General features: G+C 37.7%; 1 protein-coding gene across 7 annotated transcripts in view; it reads right to left on the minus strand.

Moving 5' to 3' along the window:
* CREM (cAMP responsive element modulator) overlaps positions 1–20,726 on the minus strand; it is a 40,249-nt gene that overhangs the window by 18,222 nt on the left and 1,301 nt on the right. For 2 of the 7 annotated variants that reach the window (XM_030264328.4, XM_030264329.4), the window contains exons 2-6: positions 16,904–17,016; positions 16,269–16,386; positions 8,306–8,452; positions 3,498–3,589; positions 3,216–3,361 (exon numbers count right to left, since the gene is read on the minus strand). In XM_030264328.4, coding sequence (XP_030120188.4) covers positions 3,216–3,361; positions 3,498–3,589; positions 8,306–8,452; positions 16,269–16,386; positions 16,904–16,944 — 544 coding nt within the window. In that variant the 5' untranslated portion in view covers positions 16,945–17,016. The remainder of the gene's footprint in view (positions 1–3,215; positions 3,362–3,497; positions 3,590–8,305; positions 8,453–16,268; positions 16,387–16,903; positions 17,017–20,726) is intronic. The other 5 variants (XM_030264332.4, XM_030264333.4, XM_030264331.4 and 2 more) reach the window with 4 other exon arrangements.

Raw genomic sequence — 20,726 nt, forward strand, 5'->3', positions numbered from 1 at the left:
CCTCTCTCTGAGTATGATCATCAGTTCTAATCCAGGAAAAAAACAAGATCTTTTTCTCTTCCAAAACTGAAAATGGAACTAAAGTTAGTCTTTCCCAAAAGGTTTCTTAATTCTCCAATTGCTAAAAGTCTATTCTAAGACAGCAAGTAACCCAAACAGATAGCAAAAGAGCTAATAATTTTCATTCCCCCTGCATTTTTTCATGCAGATCATCATGATATGCACAAGGAGGCAGGGAGATGGGGAGACTGATTCACACACTCCAACTGAACAAACAACTCTTATACATTAGCCCACTACCACAGGTGAGGAAGTAATTTTTTTCAGTATTAAATAACCAACATGACAGAACTATAGCCAATAGAGTAGGCGTGTAGTCAGATAAGAATACAAGGCTCCTACACAAGACAGCACCTTGTGCAAAACTACCCATTTGCCTGGCAGAAAGATCACACGTATGTTGATGGAGGTAGCTGGCAATGCCAGTCTGTTTGCTTCCATAAGCCAAAGCCAAGAAGCTCCAAGGAAAAGGGTATTGGGAAACCATGGCAACATACCATTTTGCGTGGTGAAAAGTAAGTAGAGAAGAGCCATCAATGTTGCTAATAGACAAAAATACATTTTCCAGAAAAATTTACTTATCAAGTTCTTCCAAAAAGAGTCATGCCAGACATCGAGACATAAACACACAGTCAAAGTGATCTTTTCAGCAAAATTGTCCTTCCTTCACAGGAATAGAGAGAATAGTAGAGAAAAAAAGGAACCAGCAAACATAATAACATAACACCTCTTCTAAACCAGGGCACAGTTCAGATGGCCACAGTGACACCACAATGCCAGTTCTTCATTGCCACAGACACTGCACAAGCTTAATGCATAAACTACTGAATGCCTGCAGAATGTGTGCAGCCCATGCTGGCCAGGGAGAGAGGAGTCCTCAGGCACAGAAATGACAGGCAGAAGCACGGAGTTATAAACAGGAGGCATAAAGATGAAGGAGGTACATGGAGTGATCTGCATCATATCCAGTCTAAAATCAACACTGGATTTGCTACGTTCCCACCCAGTTTTCCTGGTTTTAGCTAACAGCAGCTCCTGAGGATTACAGGCAACCAACAGGATAGCTCAGAAATGCTTCAAATCTGTGCTTCATGTATGTAAAGACTAGGGGTCAACAGTTAAGCTCTCTTCAGTAAGTTCCAAATTAAGACCCCCATTATTACAAGGAAATGACCATCCTTGCTACCACCAGACCTAATTAAAATATACAGACTTTGCCGAGGCAAAAAATATTTTAACTTACAAAAGTGAACTTTAAAAAAAAAACAAATTAATGAACTAATCAATTCAGCAAGAAAGACTATTTCCAAAAAGAAAAAGCTCTCAAAACTCTCTTGGTTTTTTGAGTCAAAACCAAGAGAGTCCATGAAGGCTGACATTGCATTTTGAAGCAATGCCGCATTATAATGAGAACCTTAATTATACAGTACATGTTTTATGCTACAATTGTAACTTACTCAAAGAAAAAGCAGCAAAGAACAGAAATATCCCATGCTTGGTTTATAGCCAAGTTTAAATTAAAACACATTAGATTTAATTAAAGTTTTGTGGATTCTGTTCTCACATCGTCAGTGATGCTCTCTGTTGCTTAATTTTCAGAAGTAAATGTCTGATTGAACAAGGAACCAAAACCTTTGAATTTTGATATTCACTTAAACATTTCCCTATCACTATTGTTTATAGGTGTGTTCAAATGAAAATATATTCCCCTAAGAATCACCTCCTGCAAGACATTGTGGTCAAAGTACAGCTTTGGCTTCCCAGACGAAGCCATGATTAAAGCTAAGCTCTAAAACTTCTCAGAAATCCTATAGTTTTACAGGCTCACACAGACATTATAACACTTTTTTTTAAGTCTTGAAATGGCAAATTTATATATTCTTAATTAAACCTAAGCAAAATCAAAAATACAATTCAAAAATTGAATAAAAATATTTAATTTTTCTTAGAATACAAGAATACATGCCAGATTCTCTACTGAATATTTGTAACTTAGGACGATTATATTCTTTTCCACAGAAAAGAACATTTCAGATGCTGGACATCATACAGCAAACATTTATTTATTTATGTCTAGAGCTTACAGAATGGGTATGAAAAGCAGCCTAGGGGCACAAGCAAAATTACTTTCTATGCTGAAAGGATAGATAGTACAGGTAAAATCTGTCTTCTCACCATTAATAATTAGTTTAGTTACATAAATTAAAAATAATGGAAGAATTCTAAGGGTGAGTAGAACACAATTAGAGCCATTCTATCCTCTTTTATATGCCACTGCAGTGTTTTAATATACTTCCTCTGTTTTCTCATTTCAGGAAAAAGTCTCCACAACATTTCTTATGCAATCTTCCTGTCATTATATCAAAGGAAAAACACCTGCACTTTAGTGTGTCTACTTATGAAAAGACATGAAAAACTCCTACAAACTGTAGGAGTGAAGCTTTATAAAATATATAATTTTAAAGAGTTCTTATTACAAAGTTATCCAAACTGATAACTGATTGTCTGATTATGTCCAAAGAAGTCACAAAGTGCAAGTTATGCAACACTTCTACTATAAATGCTGGAATAAAAATATCCAAAAGCAAGCCTATAGAACAGAACTGTGGATGTAACTTTTAATTTGCATTTGGATGATGTATAAAATGTTGGAAACCATGATTAAGGTTAATTCTGTGGTGAAAGTATAGATATTTAAAAGCTGATGACAAAAAGACATAGTTCTTTTAAAAAAGAAAATTTGAATTTAACAAGTAATTTCATACTCCAACCTTACATTTAAAAAACTCTACTTGCCATTTCATATAATGAATAGCACTAATACATAGCAAATCACAAGAATTTGAAACAGCAATGATTTGTATCATTAAACATTCACATAAAAGTGTCAACATTTTTCATTTCAGCTGAGCCTCACCCCCACATTTTAATGCATAGGAGCTTTAGTACGACCAAATCTAGCAGCCAACAAATACTACAAGACTAAAAGTCTATAATCCCCATGTTAGAAAAAATTAATAACAATTATTTAGAAATACAGAATCTCTTATTCTTCTTCATCAAAATCAAACATCCTTATTGCATTATGCAACTCCTAGAAACAAAGCTTTGCTATCTATGTTCTGTATCAACACATAGTACATTTGCAAACATACGGTATTGCCCTGTGTTAGTATGATACAGGCTGGTTGGCATGGCCACTGCAGAAATACCAGAAGGCGTTCCTTCATCTTCTGACTTCTCTTCTTCTTCAATCTTCGCTACTGCAGGTGCATCTGATGACAGCTCATTCAAAATTTTTCTAAAAAAAAGAATGTAAGTAATTTTATGTACTTGAAGATCCATACCGTAAGAAAATCTGACTTTTATCAGACAGTTTTGCTGTAACAAATAAGCTGCCTTTAAAAATCAGCAAAACCAAAGTTAAAAGTCCTTACCGGTATGAAGGCCTTCTTGAAAGTATTTCCCTACGTTTTTGAGAATCAATTATCACTTCTGATGGTGCAGCTTCATCTGCAATCGATGCTACCTGTAATAGCAAAGTTCCTGAAATTCATAACTTCATTTAAAAAAACAGCAGCAGAGTAAATTTTTTTTAAATAATTCCTTCCATGTTTACCTATGGGAAGTTTGTTGACTTATTTATCACTAATCATATTATTTTAGACTACTTTTTCCAATGCAAATCACAAATTCTGAAGTTACCTAGATATAGCCACTCAGAGAAAAAGGAAAAAGTCAATATAATCCAGGTTACTTTTTTGTGAATGACACTTAGAAAAAATACTGGAAACAGATTTCTTTAAATATAAAAATATTACACAATTTAATTAACTCTTAAAGTGAGGTCAAATATCTAAAATACAGAATACTGCACTAATGTGCTTTAAATAATAGTATACAAATAAAAGCTTCCTCATACCACACCAAAGCTATTTTAAAAATAACTTTATTTAAATATATACATTTATTAGATTTACTAACACATTCATAAATACAAAGGCATTGCTTAGCAATGTTGTACAAGTTTTGGAAGTGCCTGAGAAATCTACAGTATCTAATTTTCTCAGACTTTTAGTATTTTCATACATTCTTCTTAAAATTACTCCAGACAACATTAAGGCCTAGGCCTGAATCACACTTTTGACCAGCACCTATCTTACTACAGAACTGAAAGTCATTATTGAATGAGGAAAAGGCTTTATTTTCTTGGATTCTTTTAACTACTATTCTTTTAACTACTGCTGTGCTGAGATTTCCAAATGAAATAGTGTGAAAATCTTTTCCCATTAAGCCAGACCAGACTGCAGTTTCAGATTAAGCACTTTGTTAAACTAACAGTGAAAATTAACATCTGTGAAAATGTGATGTAAGAGACTAGAAGACTTCAAGGGTTTGAACCAGCTGCAGTGGAAGCTCAGGGAATACAAGGAAGAGCTCTGGAATGAATGCATCTGGCAGTCCTCAGTGCTTTGTCCTAGAAACAAAACCTGCCTGACCTCAATACAAAAAGACTGTCTGGAAGGTTCTGGAAATGTACAGGTCTGGGTCACCTCAACTCAAACCTGTAGAGGTTATAGGCCTGGGTCACCTCAAGAACTCCACCTTGAAGAACTGCAGGTTGTTGCAGAACAAAATTATCTCTTCATTTGTTAATTTTATTACAGTACACTTCTGTGTAAAAAATATTTAATGTAGCCTCATTTGACTGCATAATATGCAACAAACATTATTAGAACTCTACATCTGCCACCTAGGTGGTGAGAATTACTTCTGCATGTGTACAGGTGTATAACTCCAAACGAGATATCAAAGCTGACTGCAGAGATACATGTACTTCAAGAAATTTGCATCCCTCCTTTTGCAGGAGAGGCCAACGCTGAGCAGCAGAGAGAGATGCTGAAAGACATTTCCCTCCCCATATACCTTCAGCAACCTCCTCATGGATTGACCTTCAAGCCTCTGGCATAATCCTTCAAAAGTAAGATACCATTGCACAGCCAAGAAAGAGCCTGGGCACTGTAACTCAAAACAGAATTTTCATTCTGCTGGGGCCTGGGGGTTAATAAGTAATCTATTTGTCCCAGGACAAACAGCTCAAAACCAAGACCTTAATTGTCTTTAAATTGTCATGTTACCCTAACAGCTACCAATAGACCCACTAGTTTGTGAAGATGGCTGAAGAAGTTGGGAACAGTCATACTTTAGGAAGAAGGTAAGGAAATAACAAGATGGTTTAAGCATTTTAATGTATGTATTTGTTTTGCACAGCATGGTTTTTGGTAGCAGAGGGGCTGCAGAGGTGGCTTCTGTGAGAAGCTGCTAGAAGCTTCCATGATGTCCAATAGAGCCAATTCCTGATGGCTCTGCAGATGGATGTACCACTGGCAAAGCCGAACCAATTAGAGATGATGGCAACACCTCTGTGTTAACATATCTAGGAAGAAATCAAAACATAGGTTGGGGACACAGTTTCAATTCTAGCCAGAAAAGAAGAGGTGAGAACATGTGAGGGAAACAACATGGAGACACCAAGGTCAGTGGAGGAGAAGGTGCTCTAGACACTGGAGCCAAGATTCCTCTGCAGGCCGTGGTGAGACCACGGTGAAGCAGCTGTGCCCTTGCAGCCCATGGGGATCCATGGGGGTGCAGAATTCCCCCACAGCCCGTGGGGGAGGTGCCCATGCCAGAGCAGGTGGATGCCTGGAGGAGGCTGTGGTCCAGCAGAAAACCCATGAAGAGACAGGTTTTGCTCCCAAGTTGGACCAGCCTGTCCTTGGAGGACTGCACCCCATGGAAGAGCAACCCATGCCACAGCAGTTTTGGGAGCATGGTTTGCCTGTGGAAGGGACTCACATTGCAGCAGTTTTGGGAGGACTGATGCTCAAGAGATTGGAGCCATGCTGGAGAAGTTAATGGAGAACTGTCTCCTGTGGGAGGGATCCCCACAGTCTCACTGGGGAACAACTTCTCTCCCTGTGCAGCAGAGGAAAACCTTGGGTGATGAACTGACCAAAATGCCCACACTCTGTCTCCCTGCATTGTCAGTAGGAAGGAGGGAGGGGCTGGAGGAAAAAAGGCATCCTCAAGGGCTTATTTTACTTCTCATTATCCTGCTCTGATTTTGTTAGCTATAAATTCACTTTGTATCTTTAAGTTAAGCCTGTTTTGCTGTTGGAATGTTTTCTCCTGGTCCTTATGTCAATTCATGAAACCCTTTGTAAATTCTCTCCTCCGCCCAGCTGTAGCAGGAGAGGGTGAGTGAACAACTTCCATGGGGGCCTGGAATTTGGCCAATGTCAAACCACCACAATGTGGAAGAGGACATTTTCTACAAGAAATTTCAAAAGTTTTAATTTTCATCATGACAAAGAGAGAAATGAACACTTCAGATCACTCTAATGGCAAACAACCATGTCCATAACATTAACAAACAAACCATTGTAATTTTTTCCTGGACATCGTTCAGATTTCAACTTTACTTATTTCAGCTTCATCTGCATTTGAACAAATTTAACTTCAAACTCATGTTAAGTGTTTCCAAGACCTGATACACTACAGGGGGGAGCAAGCAATAAGTCAAATAATAATTTAAATCTTCCTACAAATAAAACAACATTTAACAAAACAATAAGGAACGCTATAAACACATTTTTTCATCTAAAAAACAACACCATTATGAGAAAAACTTCTGAGCACTTTCCATTTGAAAATGGCAGATGTTTGAGGGAGAGGTCATGCAAACTTCAACACCAATCTTCAGCATACTTCTTTATTTCTTTTTTAAACTGATATGATTTCCCAAGTTCCCCACTGTCTGGCAGAGACAAGGTAGCAAGTTAAAGCCAAATGATCTGGAGGAAATGCCAGGTGGCAGGACAGTGTACTGAAAGGATCACAGAAGGGCTGAACACTCTCTGTAATGGATTCTTCTACGGCATCTTCAAGCTCTTTCTTACCCAGATGAAACCAAAGCCTGAACTAACTAGTCAGTATTAACTGGGACAAAACTTTCCTGTTTCTACTCCTTTGAGAAAGGGTGGACAGCCAGAGTTCACTCAATACAACAAACAGTCGACTTCCACTCCCCTAAGATGACACAGAAGCAGCTGGCAAGAGATTCCTGAGAAATTTCTCCTTCTGAGCTTTGTAAAAAGTCCTCTATCTTTGCATCTACACTGACTAAAGGAACAGAAACTGCGGATTACTAATGTGCTTATTGAATAAAGGTTATTCAGGAAAATTACAGTTGGAAAGAATTCCAATGAAAAAAAAGTATTTACTTTGAATACTCTGTTCTGACTTCAAGTTCGATCAAGTATTGGCACCTACCACACCTCTTTCCATAGTGATCTAGGATTTCAAAACCTTGAGGTCCCAACATCTACACCCACTGCTCAACAATAAAATATTCATTATCTGATCACAATTGTATTATTTTTCTCAAATATAAATCCTACTTATATATGTCTTTTTGTTTATTATACTGGAAAGTTACTAAGAAGCCTCTAACATTAAAGATGGCTTCTCAAGATCGGTAACACATGGCTTTTCCTTAACATATTGCAATGGCCACAGGTAAAACCCTTCCCTCCTAAAAGGGAGAGGTGTATCACCACTTTTACCAGAAATATCAATTATATCTGCAAAAAGAAATTCAGCTGATATTTCCCAAACAGATTTTCAAAAACTAGAGTAGAGGCCTTCCTAGCTACAAAAAAAAAAAAACAATGGGAGGCCAAGAAATTTTCAAAACACTGCAAATTCATTCTCTTGCCTTTACTACTTTTTAAAAACTTTGAAAAGTCTTACATGTTTTGCACCAACCTCTGTTTCCTAGTTCCAGCAACTTTAAACACATGAACGTTTGCCACATAAATGTGTGTTTTGAGGCTGCTTGTGTTTTTGGTATCCACATCCACAAAAGGCAATACAAGATGATTAAAAACTGCAGGATACACTGAAGTAAGGCCATGGTTATAACACAAATTTGCTATTGCGTAAGTTCAGACACAAGTTCTCACACAATTTCTTATAAGATAAACAGGAAGCATTAAGGAATTGCTACACAATGCTTGTAGAGCTGCTGCTGGTTGGATGTTTGCCACCTTTCCCCCTGCTGTTTCCTGTGCCATCTGAGTAAATCTTGCAGCACTGGCTGGGATGAAGTAAAACTGAAGATGGGTTGGGAAAGGAGTTATGAGGTACCAAATATTCATGAAAATGTAACAATAAAAAAGCTAACCTGAACAGCTTGCATGTGTGGTGACTGAATGACTGAGGGCTGTGTAGCTTGAATGACACCCTGGACATGAACAGTTTGACCAGAAGCCAACTGCACTAGAGTTACAGCTGGAGATCCTCTTCCAGCACTGGAAGCAGCTACAGAAACCTGCAAAAATTACAATCATCATGTGTAAGTAAGACGCCTTAAGATTTCACCAAATGCTTTTAGAAGTGATAGCTAAAACAGACTGATTTTGTTGCCACATCTAAAATAGCTTAGATGTAGATAATTATCACATACACAAAATTAAATTATTTTACTAGTAAAACTACCAAAGGCACGTACCTTTCCAAATAAGTCTGGAAAGCTTAAAACTGTACCCTAACAAACTTTTAGTTTGGTTATTTGCCCTCCTTATCTGGTTTGATGCCCTCCAGAGGCTTTGTATTTTCTTTTCAATCAAAAAAACTCCAACCCTCAGCCATCACACACCAGATCTGTTGTTGCCAGCATGAAAGTTAGGAAGAACCTCCAGAAATGCAACAGAACCCATGTATATTCACTGGAGTGGAATGTCACTGCAATATAAAGGACAGAATTTTCTTAGGAAGAAAAAAAATAATTAGAACTGCTTTAGTTTTCCTTTGCTTATTAGGTAAGAAGTTATGCTTTTTGGATGGATGTCTCAAGAGACATGAGAATTCTTCAGATAGTGAAAAATTTCCCTGTTAAATAAAGCCATACAAGGATTTATAAACTGATTTAGTCTAACGGACTCCTGTTATATATATATATATAATTTTATATATCTAGAAAAGGAGAGTTGGAGTGTATCAGTGCTTTGAACAACAACAAAAACAAAGAACATATGAATCTTCTCCAAGTCTAGTACAGCCATTAAACAGCTTTCCCCAGCCTGTGACTCTCAGCCCTCAGTGCTGAGGACAAATGGGTTGAGAAACAGCTTAACATCTATGGGCTAAGAAATAGTTCAATATTTCTGCTGCTACTGTTAAATCTATTAACAGGAACAAGCAGTGATGCAAAAGCAAAACACTATGACTAACCTCAACTTGTGTGATGAAACATCTCTAAACTTGGAAAATGAAGACAATGACAAACATAAACCATATCATAAAAGGAAATGCTGTGTTTTTCAATTAAACTGCACTGAAATGTCTTATTTCTATATTCTGCACATTCAACAATAAAATCAGACTCGCATATAAAATTCTGTTAGTATTCCCTTCCTTTGTTCACAGCTCCAAAAGTATCTGGTATGAGCAGTAAACATAAAATGAGATGAGAGTAAGAAGAAAAACATAAAGAATGCTGAATATTAAAAAAAAAAAAAACAGTTGAAGAAACTTTTGTAATTTTTATATATTTACACTGAGGTGGTTTTTCAAACCAAATATAAAAGCAGTTTTCATTCCTGATCCGTAAGATATTGCTGGTCTAGGAAATAATCCCCTTCTTGAAGGAAGTGAAAAATTTTAACTACTATTAAGTTGCACTGCTATCAAAAAGTCCTAATGTTGGTTCAAATTACCTTGAAGAAACAATGTTTCTAGGAAACAAAGACAGGATCTTGTCAACATTCCCTATGCAATTGTTCAGCGTTGAAGGAAACTGAACCACTTTTCAGAAAACAGAACAATTGAGGGCATTTTTAACCCTGAAAATCAGTTCCTCAAATCATTCCTTAAATGGCATTAAATAGTAACAGGGAAATAGGACATACAAACCTTCTTCCCAACCTATTAAATAAATATTAATATTATGAGAAATTTATCAGAAATAGATATTTGAGATTGAGCTCCAGAAAGTCTCAAACATCTGAAGAGTATGATCTATTTTGTGGCAAAGCTTACATGCTAAACCCAAGCTTCAAGCAGGGATCATAGAGCAGTCTAAATGTTTACAAAGCATGCTAACTTTTCAAAACATTATAAAGGCAATTCCACCAGACCTTTCCATTTACTGCTCTCTTTGTGAGAATTGCAATTTGATACAATACTCAGTGGCTCAGAAAGAACTTTCTGAGTACAACAGCCATAAATCAGTAAAAGGTGAACAGTTTAGAATTTCTTTTTGGTACACAATGGGTCCGTCATAATCAGGAAATAATCCAGTACTTGAAATTAATAAACTACATTCATTTTAAAGCTCCTTATTCAGTATAACCCCACAGGGAAAAAAAAACCCAAAAAAGAAAACTTCATTCAGCTAATACTCTTTTGTACTTAAGTTTAAAGGAGAAATTGTTTTGCTCCCATTAATTCAGATAAGAGATCAAATGAAGAGGTTTAAGTGCTAAGGAGGAGACAGTAGTATTATAAAATTTTCAACGTTCATATTCTGCATCATATTTATAGATATTGTAAATTATTATTTTGATAGTAATACATCTGAATTTTTGATAATAATAAATCTGAATTTTGATTGAGATTTTTCTTAACAGTTTTCAAGCTGAATATTCCTGTGTCAACTGAAATACCAGAACATTTTCATGCTATCATGTGTAAATCCTGACTGAAACAGACTTGGCAAAGAAATTTATTTTTGACATCAGTGATGAGCAATGCTACCTTTAACATCATTACTTCAAGGACTGCCTGGCACAGAAGCTGAAAACAATCCACAGAAGGAAGTCAGGAACACAGAGGCTGAGGGGAGGCTTAGCACATTCTACAGGTTCTATGCTCCTAGGCACGCAACAGTTACAACCAACAGCTTCAATAAATATCAGCCATGCAACCCATAATAGTATGGTCCCATTATTTCAGGTATTTGGAAATATAAGCGCTCCCTCTTCTACATGAGTAGATAAAAGTAGTCAGCAAGAATGACCAGGTACTACCTTCCCACTGAGGCACACACTCTTGCAGAGAAAGAGGCTGCCTGTGGGAATCCAGGGCTTCCCTCTGGCTGCCCTGGAGGGCCTGGGACCCTGGCAGGGGGTCAGGAACCCCCCTGTACAGAGCCCCGAGAGGCACTGTCTCTGATCTCTGTCCATGGAAAAGAGTTTTCAATCTTACAGGGTGAATTACAAGCTCTGAGTGTTTGATATGAGTAATAATTAAGTGTGGCACAAGTGCAAAAGTAAAATTTTAGGATTCTAGATTAGGGGTTCAGAGGGGACAAGATGGAGGAAATTGTGTGTGTCTTGTCCTTTTCCTCCTTCTTCATGCCCTCCATGTTTCACTGTGGTGTTGGCATTTTTCTATTGGTTTAGGCTGGGGACACACTGTTCAACGTGGGTGACAGATATTGGCACATTATTGTAAATGCAGCACACGTAATTTCTGGTATATAATGTTTGTACCATCCCACTGGGGGCAGAGCCCCACACGCTGCCCTGCAGGACAGACCTGCGGCAGGGCAGCAGAACATGTTAGAGATAAACAGAATAAACAACCTTGAAAACCAGCACAGACTAATTATGGCTTCTTCTTTGGCAATGGGGCTGAAAGACAGAGACTTTCTACAATCTCGGAATCATCAATACCCACAGATTCTGACAGCTGCCCATCATTAATGTAACTTCAAGATACATGGTCCATCTGTACAGTAATCCTGGATATCCTGTGAATGTCAGATATCCCTTCCCTGCCAAGTACTAGAGAGGCTACCTTCACAGTCAACCCCTCATACCTTCAACATTGCCAAATGAAGAATGCAGGACACGGGCCTAACTGATTTCTGCCCCTGCTGCAGACTCTAAATACTCCAAGGAACTCTAGAAGTAAAGTTAAAAGCAATTCTGGAAAAGTCAAGGCAAATCCACACTGGATTCACCTAATAAAGGATCAAAGGACCTGCCACACTTGGGCACTGAGTAGCCTCTATGAGGAAAAGCTGGAGACAGATGTTTTGGTCAATTCCAAAGCCACTGCCAAAACAGCAGTACTTGCCTTTAAGGAAAATAAGGTTAGGCTGACTCCAGACATTTGGTGCCACCATACGCTTCAAGGAAGCACAAAATAGTGACAGAGCTGCACACTTAAAATCCTCTAACACCAACTTTGCTAAATTGCCAGCATTTGCATGTTACTTAAAACAGCCTAGCAAACTCCCATAGGTCTCAATCTCTAGAGAACAACATTTAACACTGTTTGATTTCAAGAGCCCACAAGGACAACCCCCCAAATTGCTGAACTTGAATGGTCCCAGCTTGCAATAGCTATGCACTCCAGGCTCTGAAAATCTCACTGAAAATCTCCCTATGCTCTCTGACAGCAGTTCTCACATTGTAAATCCTGACATATGTCTAATTCAGGGCCAGCAGCAAGAGGTCAACAGACGGTATCTCAGACAAGGTCAGCAGACAGCCCTAATGATAGACAACATGACACGGTTAACAAAAAGTGAATCAAAGAGGAACCATCAAGATGCAGGATTACAGAAAAAAGAAAAGACAACTGAAAGTGTTTTTATCAAATCTGAGAAGGGATAAAGCACATTGATCTTGCATTGTTACAGTTGTATTTAGTGTAGCTGGGCACAGAGCAGCAACACAGAAAGCAGCATGGCTTCTAGAAAACCTGCAAAATGAACATCTAATTTCTCTTTGAATACAATTGCAGATGTAAGTCTTCGAAGATGTAAGTTTGACTATCATCAACACTATCAAAATATCCCAATACAAGTTAACTTCTTAGTAAGTACAGCTCTATATGTAGCAGCAAATGACCTGTGCATGTGAGACAACCCATGGAGCTCATCTCAAAACAGGTTGAGAAATTTTCCATCTCACACCTCTGCTCTTCCCTCAAAGGCATCAAGCTTTTGTACAGGTGTTCAGCACATTTTCAACAGCTTCTAAAGACAGCCACCAATGATTTTACTTCCTTACCTATTTATTCTGGTAGCTAGATCACAACAATATTGCCATGTCAATTAATAAACTGGCTAACAGCGACAGATGCAAGAAATGCAACTAGAAACTGATTCTACAGTAGGACATTTTACTTAAAAAATAACCATTTAATGGACAAAAAGTGCATCTCATCTTCACTAGTTTCAAATTTACTCATTTTTGCTTTAGTAGAAAAAGTAATTTTACTTTCAGCAGCAAAAAAATTGCAGGAGAATACAGCAATATCTATGACCCAAGCTAAGAAAAAAATGCAAACACTATTTTTTCCTCTACAAATAATGTATAATACATCCTTCGTAGCATTGGAGGCCATCCCATCACACCATAGTGCTCCAGCCCACACATTCTTAATGTTTCCTCTCTCTCCCAGCAGCGGATACATTAAAAATGCTTCAGAACAAAACAATCTCTGCTCTCTAAAGATTGTCATCCTATGAAGTACCTGGTCCATCCTTTTAAAACTAAATGGCAGGTATTTCTTTAAAAAGCCTATAGAGGAGGGGAAAATAAGTCAGCTACCCCCCAAGAAGAAGAAAAAAAGTGCCCATCTCCTGTGTATTATCTCTCAGCATTTTGCTACCTGGCCAAAGTCATAATTCAATTAAATATCAAGCACATTAAAAACCATTACATTCTATCTGGACATAAAAACTCCACGTGTTTGCTGGAAGGGCAGTCACCTGCTGGTACAGAATCCCAGAGAGGCTCTAGAGACTCCATCCTTGGGGATATTTACATTACAGGCAGAGAGACTTCTGGCTGACACTGCTTGCACAGGCAGGTCAGACTAGATAATCTTAAAAGGTTCCTCCCAGGCTTGATGCTTCTATAATTAATTCTTTGATAATGCACAGAAAACCACAATTTAAAACACAGTGTATTAAAATGTTTTACTTCTGACTGACCAAAGCCAAGGCAGAACAAATATTTTGCTAAAAAAAAACCCACAAATAAAGCTGCCATCTCCTCACTCCCTTGGAGATACTTGAAAAGGAGCTCTCAGTTTCAGTGATCAGGCATTTTCGCTCTCAGTAAGAATCAAGTCATTCTTTTCTACTATTTCTGCATATTTGCAACAGAATTAGTAAAAGGGATGATTGGAAGCTAACATAAGATGTTTCAGTCAGTTATAGCGGTTGTCTTCTCTTGTGCACTCCTCGGCAGGCTGAAGAGGGAGATGGGATCTGTGCTCCTCTGTTATAGTCAAAATACACAGGCACAGCCATGAACTCCTCAGAAACACACAAATTTCCCATCTGGACCACCACAAAATCAGTCAGATGTCTCATAGAGGGGTCTCCAGTGGGCTTTAACTCCTCAACACCCAGGCCCAACTCTCCATGACAAAGCGCCTCACCTTCCAAGCCAGCCAGGCAGGAACACAGGCTAAGAAAATCCTGCTCATCGTAAGCCAAAGGAGCGTCTCAAAGGGCCTGTCAGCAGTAAGTGCTCTGTGTGGCCAGTTCCACCCAACAAGTGCTGCGGCAGAGCAGCCCGAAGGCACTGCGGGCGGTGAGGGCTGCAGGCCCAGAGCCAGCGGCTGAGGCGATGGGCACAGGCCCGGAGCCCCGGACAGCGCAGCAGCGCCAGCCCCGCGTGCCCGGGAGAGGGACGGCGGCTCCTGCGCCAAGCAGCTGGACAGGACAGCTCCAGGACGGCTCTCTGAGCCATCCAGCCACAAACAGGGACTCCGCTCCAGGCTGTAACACTCAGCCTTCAAACTGAGGTACACCTCTTGGTTCAGTGTTAATTGAAGGAGATTCATCAATACTTTAGAGTTACTCATTTCAACTGGAAGGCATGAGACCCATACCGCGTACAGCTTAACCTTCATACACAGAATTCAAGTATTAAATGCAGACAAACATAGAAAGTGTTATACATTGCACAATATAGGAGTGCAAAAACTCTCCTACAGCATTAGTGACACCTTTGTCCCTGGATCAACACTAAAAAACCCAAGTGACAGAATTCACAGATATCTCCTGCAGAGGCTATTGCACAAGCCAATCGATTTTACACATCAATCATCATATGAAAATTTGAACAGAACCACTAAAAGAAGAAATGAAGGGATGACACCAACAGAGCAAACCAAATAAAATCCTTAAAGAAAAAAAACAAGCAATATTCCCAATGCTGCATGCATCAAAACCAACAAAAAAAGGTTGATAAATATTTTGCGGTCTACTTTTTGTCTGAAGATCTGACAAAAAGAGCAGCTGCCTTCAGTTTTAAAAATATATCTATAATGTAAATCAAGTATCTAACATAAATATGTGGCATCAAGTCTTAACAAATAACTTCAAACTTCTAATGATGAAAAAAGTCTGTAAGACATTTTTGAAAATCAGTTATTTTATTTAACAAAGGGCTTTTGAAAATCCTTTTAAGTGGTCCATACACTTTTCTGAACTTATAAATATTAGTACTGTCAGAAACACTATTTATCTCAAGTGCTGAATATTACAGTACATATTTTTAATGTTTGAGAATTGTTACTATATAATCTTTTATCCATTAACTACCAAACAATAATCCAGGTAGAGCAACTATAGAAAACGTGTAAAGTATGCTTTTAGAAGTCCAGACACTCTCATTGGATACACAGGGATGAAACAAAACAAGGACACATTAAAAGAGTAACTGCAATTAGATGAAATACATTCTGTACAAAAACTGGAACTAGGAAGAGAACTACAGATATTTTTATTCATGTTTTCATTTTTGTTATACAACACATCTTCAAGACACACAAATGGTTTAAATATGTTTGATCTTGTAGCCACCTCAATTCTTTAAGACTGTAGCTCATCTTTTAAAAATCACCTTGTGAAAGTAAAATGAAAAAACCCCTTTGTTTACTGATCACTCTTGTCTGAAAGGGCTCCTAAAAATGTTACTTTTCAACAGACCTGATGTTATATTAGTCCTTTGTTAACTACTGAAGGCATAGTTTCCAGTAAATCTTTGCTATATTTTTCCTATTTAATACCAAGATAAAACATGAGAATACCACAAAGATTTATAGTTTAAAAATCATAGCAGTTCTGAATATCACTTCATTGATTCTTCTCATCTTTCCACATTTCAGCTTACCTCAGATCCTGAGGAAATCTGATTCTGGCCTGGCTGATTCCGAAGGGGACCAGCACTTCTCTCTGTCAGAGAATCCGCTGCATTGTCATCCTGTTCAACCATTTCCATGGTCATCAGTCTAAAAGTAAGTACATACACATTTAAGTAACTCAGTACAGGAAGGTATATCAGGCAGCTAGGGAGAGTAACTCCAAACTATTTTATATTTCAAGCAGACAGAAAATAAATATGTTTCTGTCAAAATGAAGTATTTTCTTCATTCCTCTGTACTAAAATATTCACTCATATAACCAGGAGCTCTCAAACAAGTATTTTGGAAAGCTGTAGGGAGAGGCAGCTCTGGATATGGTTCTCAGGGGAGGGACAAGCAGAGTGCCAGGGTCCCATGCAGTGCTGCCCACAGAAGGTCCTTTCAGCCTCATGGGCTGCTACAGCCCTCTTACACTTCCAAGATGTTGGCATCTACACTTGAATTGTCTGTAAATTACTCATGGCTCAAGAGCCACAACAATTCTTCTCACTTTACAGGTTTAAAGTAGGATAGATTGCATTGAAAACTAACAACTTGCTGATCCTCACTTCATAGCAAAAACTTCCAAATTTACTACATATCTGCTATATAAAAATGCAATTACCTGACAGGTCCTTTTCGATATTTCTTGGCACACTTAGTCATAATAGAAGGTGTGAGATTTAAAACAAGAGCTTGGATCTCTTCGGCTCCCTTTCTCTCCTACCAAACCCTGCACTGAAGGTGCAACATTGAACAGGTGATGTCAAACATTGCCATGGCAACAGGTCAGTTTACAAACAGAACAGAGACAGGATAGGGTCAGGCAGAGGCAGGCAGGATGCCCTGCAGGCACGATCCCACCTACACCCTACTGACACAACCAATTGACAGCCTCAAAAGAAGACATGATATTAGTTGTGAGATTTAAGAGGCAGCAAATCTCAGTTCCCCAGGTTCAGGTTCTGTAACTAGGGGATGACAAGCCTGAGGTCAAAGTTCAATTATTTCAACTGGCTGATAATTACTTTGGTTTCTTCTCAGGACTTGCACTGAGAGATGCAAGAGGCAGGCAGGCACTGCTACCCACCTCACTCTGAGGCTCTGGAATTTAGTGCCTGTTATAAGTTAACTACATTAAAGAAATTAAATGTAACCAAACTCCTTTTGTGGCACTATTTTACAGAACATTCCACAATCTTTGAAGAGAACACTTTTTATTAGTTTTTTAGAAATCAAATTTTTGCCCAAAATAAAGGCATGAAAATATGAAAACATACCCAGTAAAATGATGCAGAGAAGCATATTTGTCGCTCATATGCCTCAAATGGTACTCTACTGACCAGACTTAACAGTACTATAGCTATTAGTAACAAAGCTGCAAAACAATTCACCATTTTATGGGTTAACGTGAGTATTTCTGCTCAGAGAAGTTACATACCCTATGCCAGTATCAATTCAGATTAGAATTATATGGAGCTATTTTACACCTAAAATCTTTCTACATTTTCTCTTGCATGTTACCACTAATTACCTTTTTGTTTAGATACAATCTAATGAAATATCTACTGAAATTCACCAAAGTCTAACAGCTCTGAGGAAAATGTTTTTACCAAGCTTTTCACCAAGCTTTTCATCTTAATTTGCTATAAGAAGATGTTACCTAATAAAACTGTGCTTGTTTTATATATGTGCAATATAATAACAATAATAAAGTAGGGGGAAAAAGTCTCAAATATGAAAGGTCTACGGGATTCTAGTAAGAATAAGCTTCAGAACAGCTCACACACCAAGAATAAATAATGCCTAGGTACCGGCAACATATTCATTGTAATCTCTTCCTAACGATGGGATAGTCAGAATTAATTCACTTTATGAAGGCCCTGAACTATTTTTGTATCCAGAGCCATCTGTCACAGAAAACAAAACCAAAAAAACCCCACAAAACCAAAAAAAACCCCAAAACAAAAAATCCACCCAAAACCAAATAACAACAAAAACCAAGTACTTTTATTCCCACTGAATGCATTTCTACCCAGAAAGTGATATTTTTCATTGTGGAAAAAATTTAGTTCCTGATTTTTAGCTTAATTTCTCACTGATTGCAGAACAGTATAAAAATGTATTTATTTCTACTACTTTATCAGGATTTTTCTCCCCAAGACTTTTCATCTGCAGTGCTGCATTAACTAAGTTAGCAAAAAGCTTCAAAAACAACATCAGTGCAGCAGAAAATCTAACAAAGTTATTCCTCGTACTTTGAGAAATGCAGTACAGAGAAAGGGGTATTTTTTGATTATTTATCTTTAATTAAAAAACAACAGCAAGACCTGTACATGTCAGTGAAGTGACAAACATAATTAAGATTTATGACATACATGGAAAACTCCAGAATTTATATAGATTTTCCATCTATAATTGTGTATATTCTGACTCCTAATACAAATGATTGCTTAATTGAGAACTTTAGCAGGGTGGAGTAAAGTCTGAAAATTTGACTGCCATAAAATGCAATCACTACTCTGAAACATAGCAAAATACTTTTCCTAGATAAGCTCAAACCTGCTTCTTTTTGACAACCTCTGTGACCAAACAGTGACTTGACTTGAAACAACATCCAAATATAAAGATCCAATCACAGCCTTAAAAAAAAAAAACCCAAACAAACAAACAAAAAAAACAAACCAAAAAAAACCCCAAAAAAACAATGAAGTATATGAGTAATTCTAAAAGATACATGAGCTATCTTGGCATAAAACTTCAGTGAGAATGATGATTTAAGACAAACTAGCACACTAGTGTCACAATTCAGACATGATACAAGATAGGAATCTTTGACAGACACAGCCATGGGATCGCTGACCTGGCAGGAGCCGGTCAGCTGCAGTCATTTGAGCCCCCAGGGTCAGCGGTGGCACAGTCACACTGAGCTGTGTGGTTCACATGGGTTTGTACACAGCTCAAGACCAGGCCAAGGAACTCCTGCATTTCAGATTAGCTTGTCATTGTCTTCAGAGATAACCTGAACTGTACAGGGTTTTTATTTCCTGTACTACATATCATGTCAACATGAATACATCAAACTTTTAAATAAATACACAGAAAAATTACCGAGCAATACTATAATTATGCTGTTTCTAAAATGTCAGTAATACAGACTGTGGCATGAAACTGTTTCTAATCCAATTCACAAAACAGTTTCCACACATATCACACTCAATTAGTCTTCATTGTAAGCAGATATTAACATATTCATTACTATTAAGTTTCCAAGAAAGAAAACCAGAATTTTCGCAAAGCCTTTAAAATCCTTTATAAAAGTCTATCAGTAGCAGTACACATCACACTTAAAAGTTTACATAACCTTCCTTCTATTTTTAAAGGAAAACTAAGCAAATAGTTCAAAGTAAGTGGTCTTGGGTCCTGTTTAACATTATATTGTTTTTCTTAATTGTATGACTAATTATGTACAAGTTTTAGTCTTATACTCATTATTAATACATCTTACATTTTTAATCTTGGTTACTTACAAAGACTGAACAATAATTTAAAATACTAGTCTAGGTTTTTAAATTAATAAATAAGTTATACCTCTGCACACACATAAAAAGGGTACAAAAATGGTTTTCCATAATGAAGCAAAGATATTTGCTTCTTCCTACAACATTGCAAAGAGATCTTCAGGATCTGGCAGGAGGTTTAACTGTCACCAAACCAGCAACATTTCAATATACATAAGCACATGTTTACTGTAGTCACTGAGACTAATGGACAGCAGGGCAGTGATCAGTAGCAGATAAACACTGATTAAGATGATGCATACAGTGCACATCAAAAGCTTCTTCAACTGTGAGATGAACCACCCCTGACAGGAGAAATCTGACAGATGGAATCAGCTACAGGAAAACTGATTCTTTTTCCTAGAAAATTTTAAGCAATTTACAGCTAAAGGTGTGAATTCTTTATATTTTTGCCCATAGGTAAGAGATGAAGAATAGTATCCCTAGCAAGACATGTTCTTTTGCAATAAACAGCACAAGAAATCCTTTCACTCCTCCCTGTACTGCTGTTTGTTTTACATCACTGCATATCAACATAATATTTAAGGTTTATTGGTGAAATTATACTGCAAAAGCACATTGCTACAGTATTTTGCATAACTGGAAGTGTGTGACTGTCTAAATAAATACCCACAGACATTTTTTAAAACAACTTTATTTCAACCATCCTTTATACATCAGGGACTGTTTACAAATGTGGTTTGATACATACGAAATCAATCGTAAGGGGCTAAAAAAATATGTTTCAGCCCTTGCTCCAAATCTCTTTGAAGGCCTTTATTCACAGGGGAGTTACCAGAAATCAAGAATGCGAATGTACAAACACCTGTTTTGTATTTATTGCTGACCCCACAGTCAGTATGGAAACTCTCAGAATACACTCGTTTC

This window comes from Taeniopygia guttata, chromosome 2 (genome assembly GCF_048771995.1).
Source record: "Taeniopygia guttata chromosome 2, bTaeGut7.mat, whole genome shotgun sequence".
Lineage (NCBI taxonomy): Eukaryota > Metazoa > Chordata > Aves > Passeriformes > Estrildidae > Taeniopygia > Taeniopygia guttata.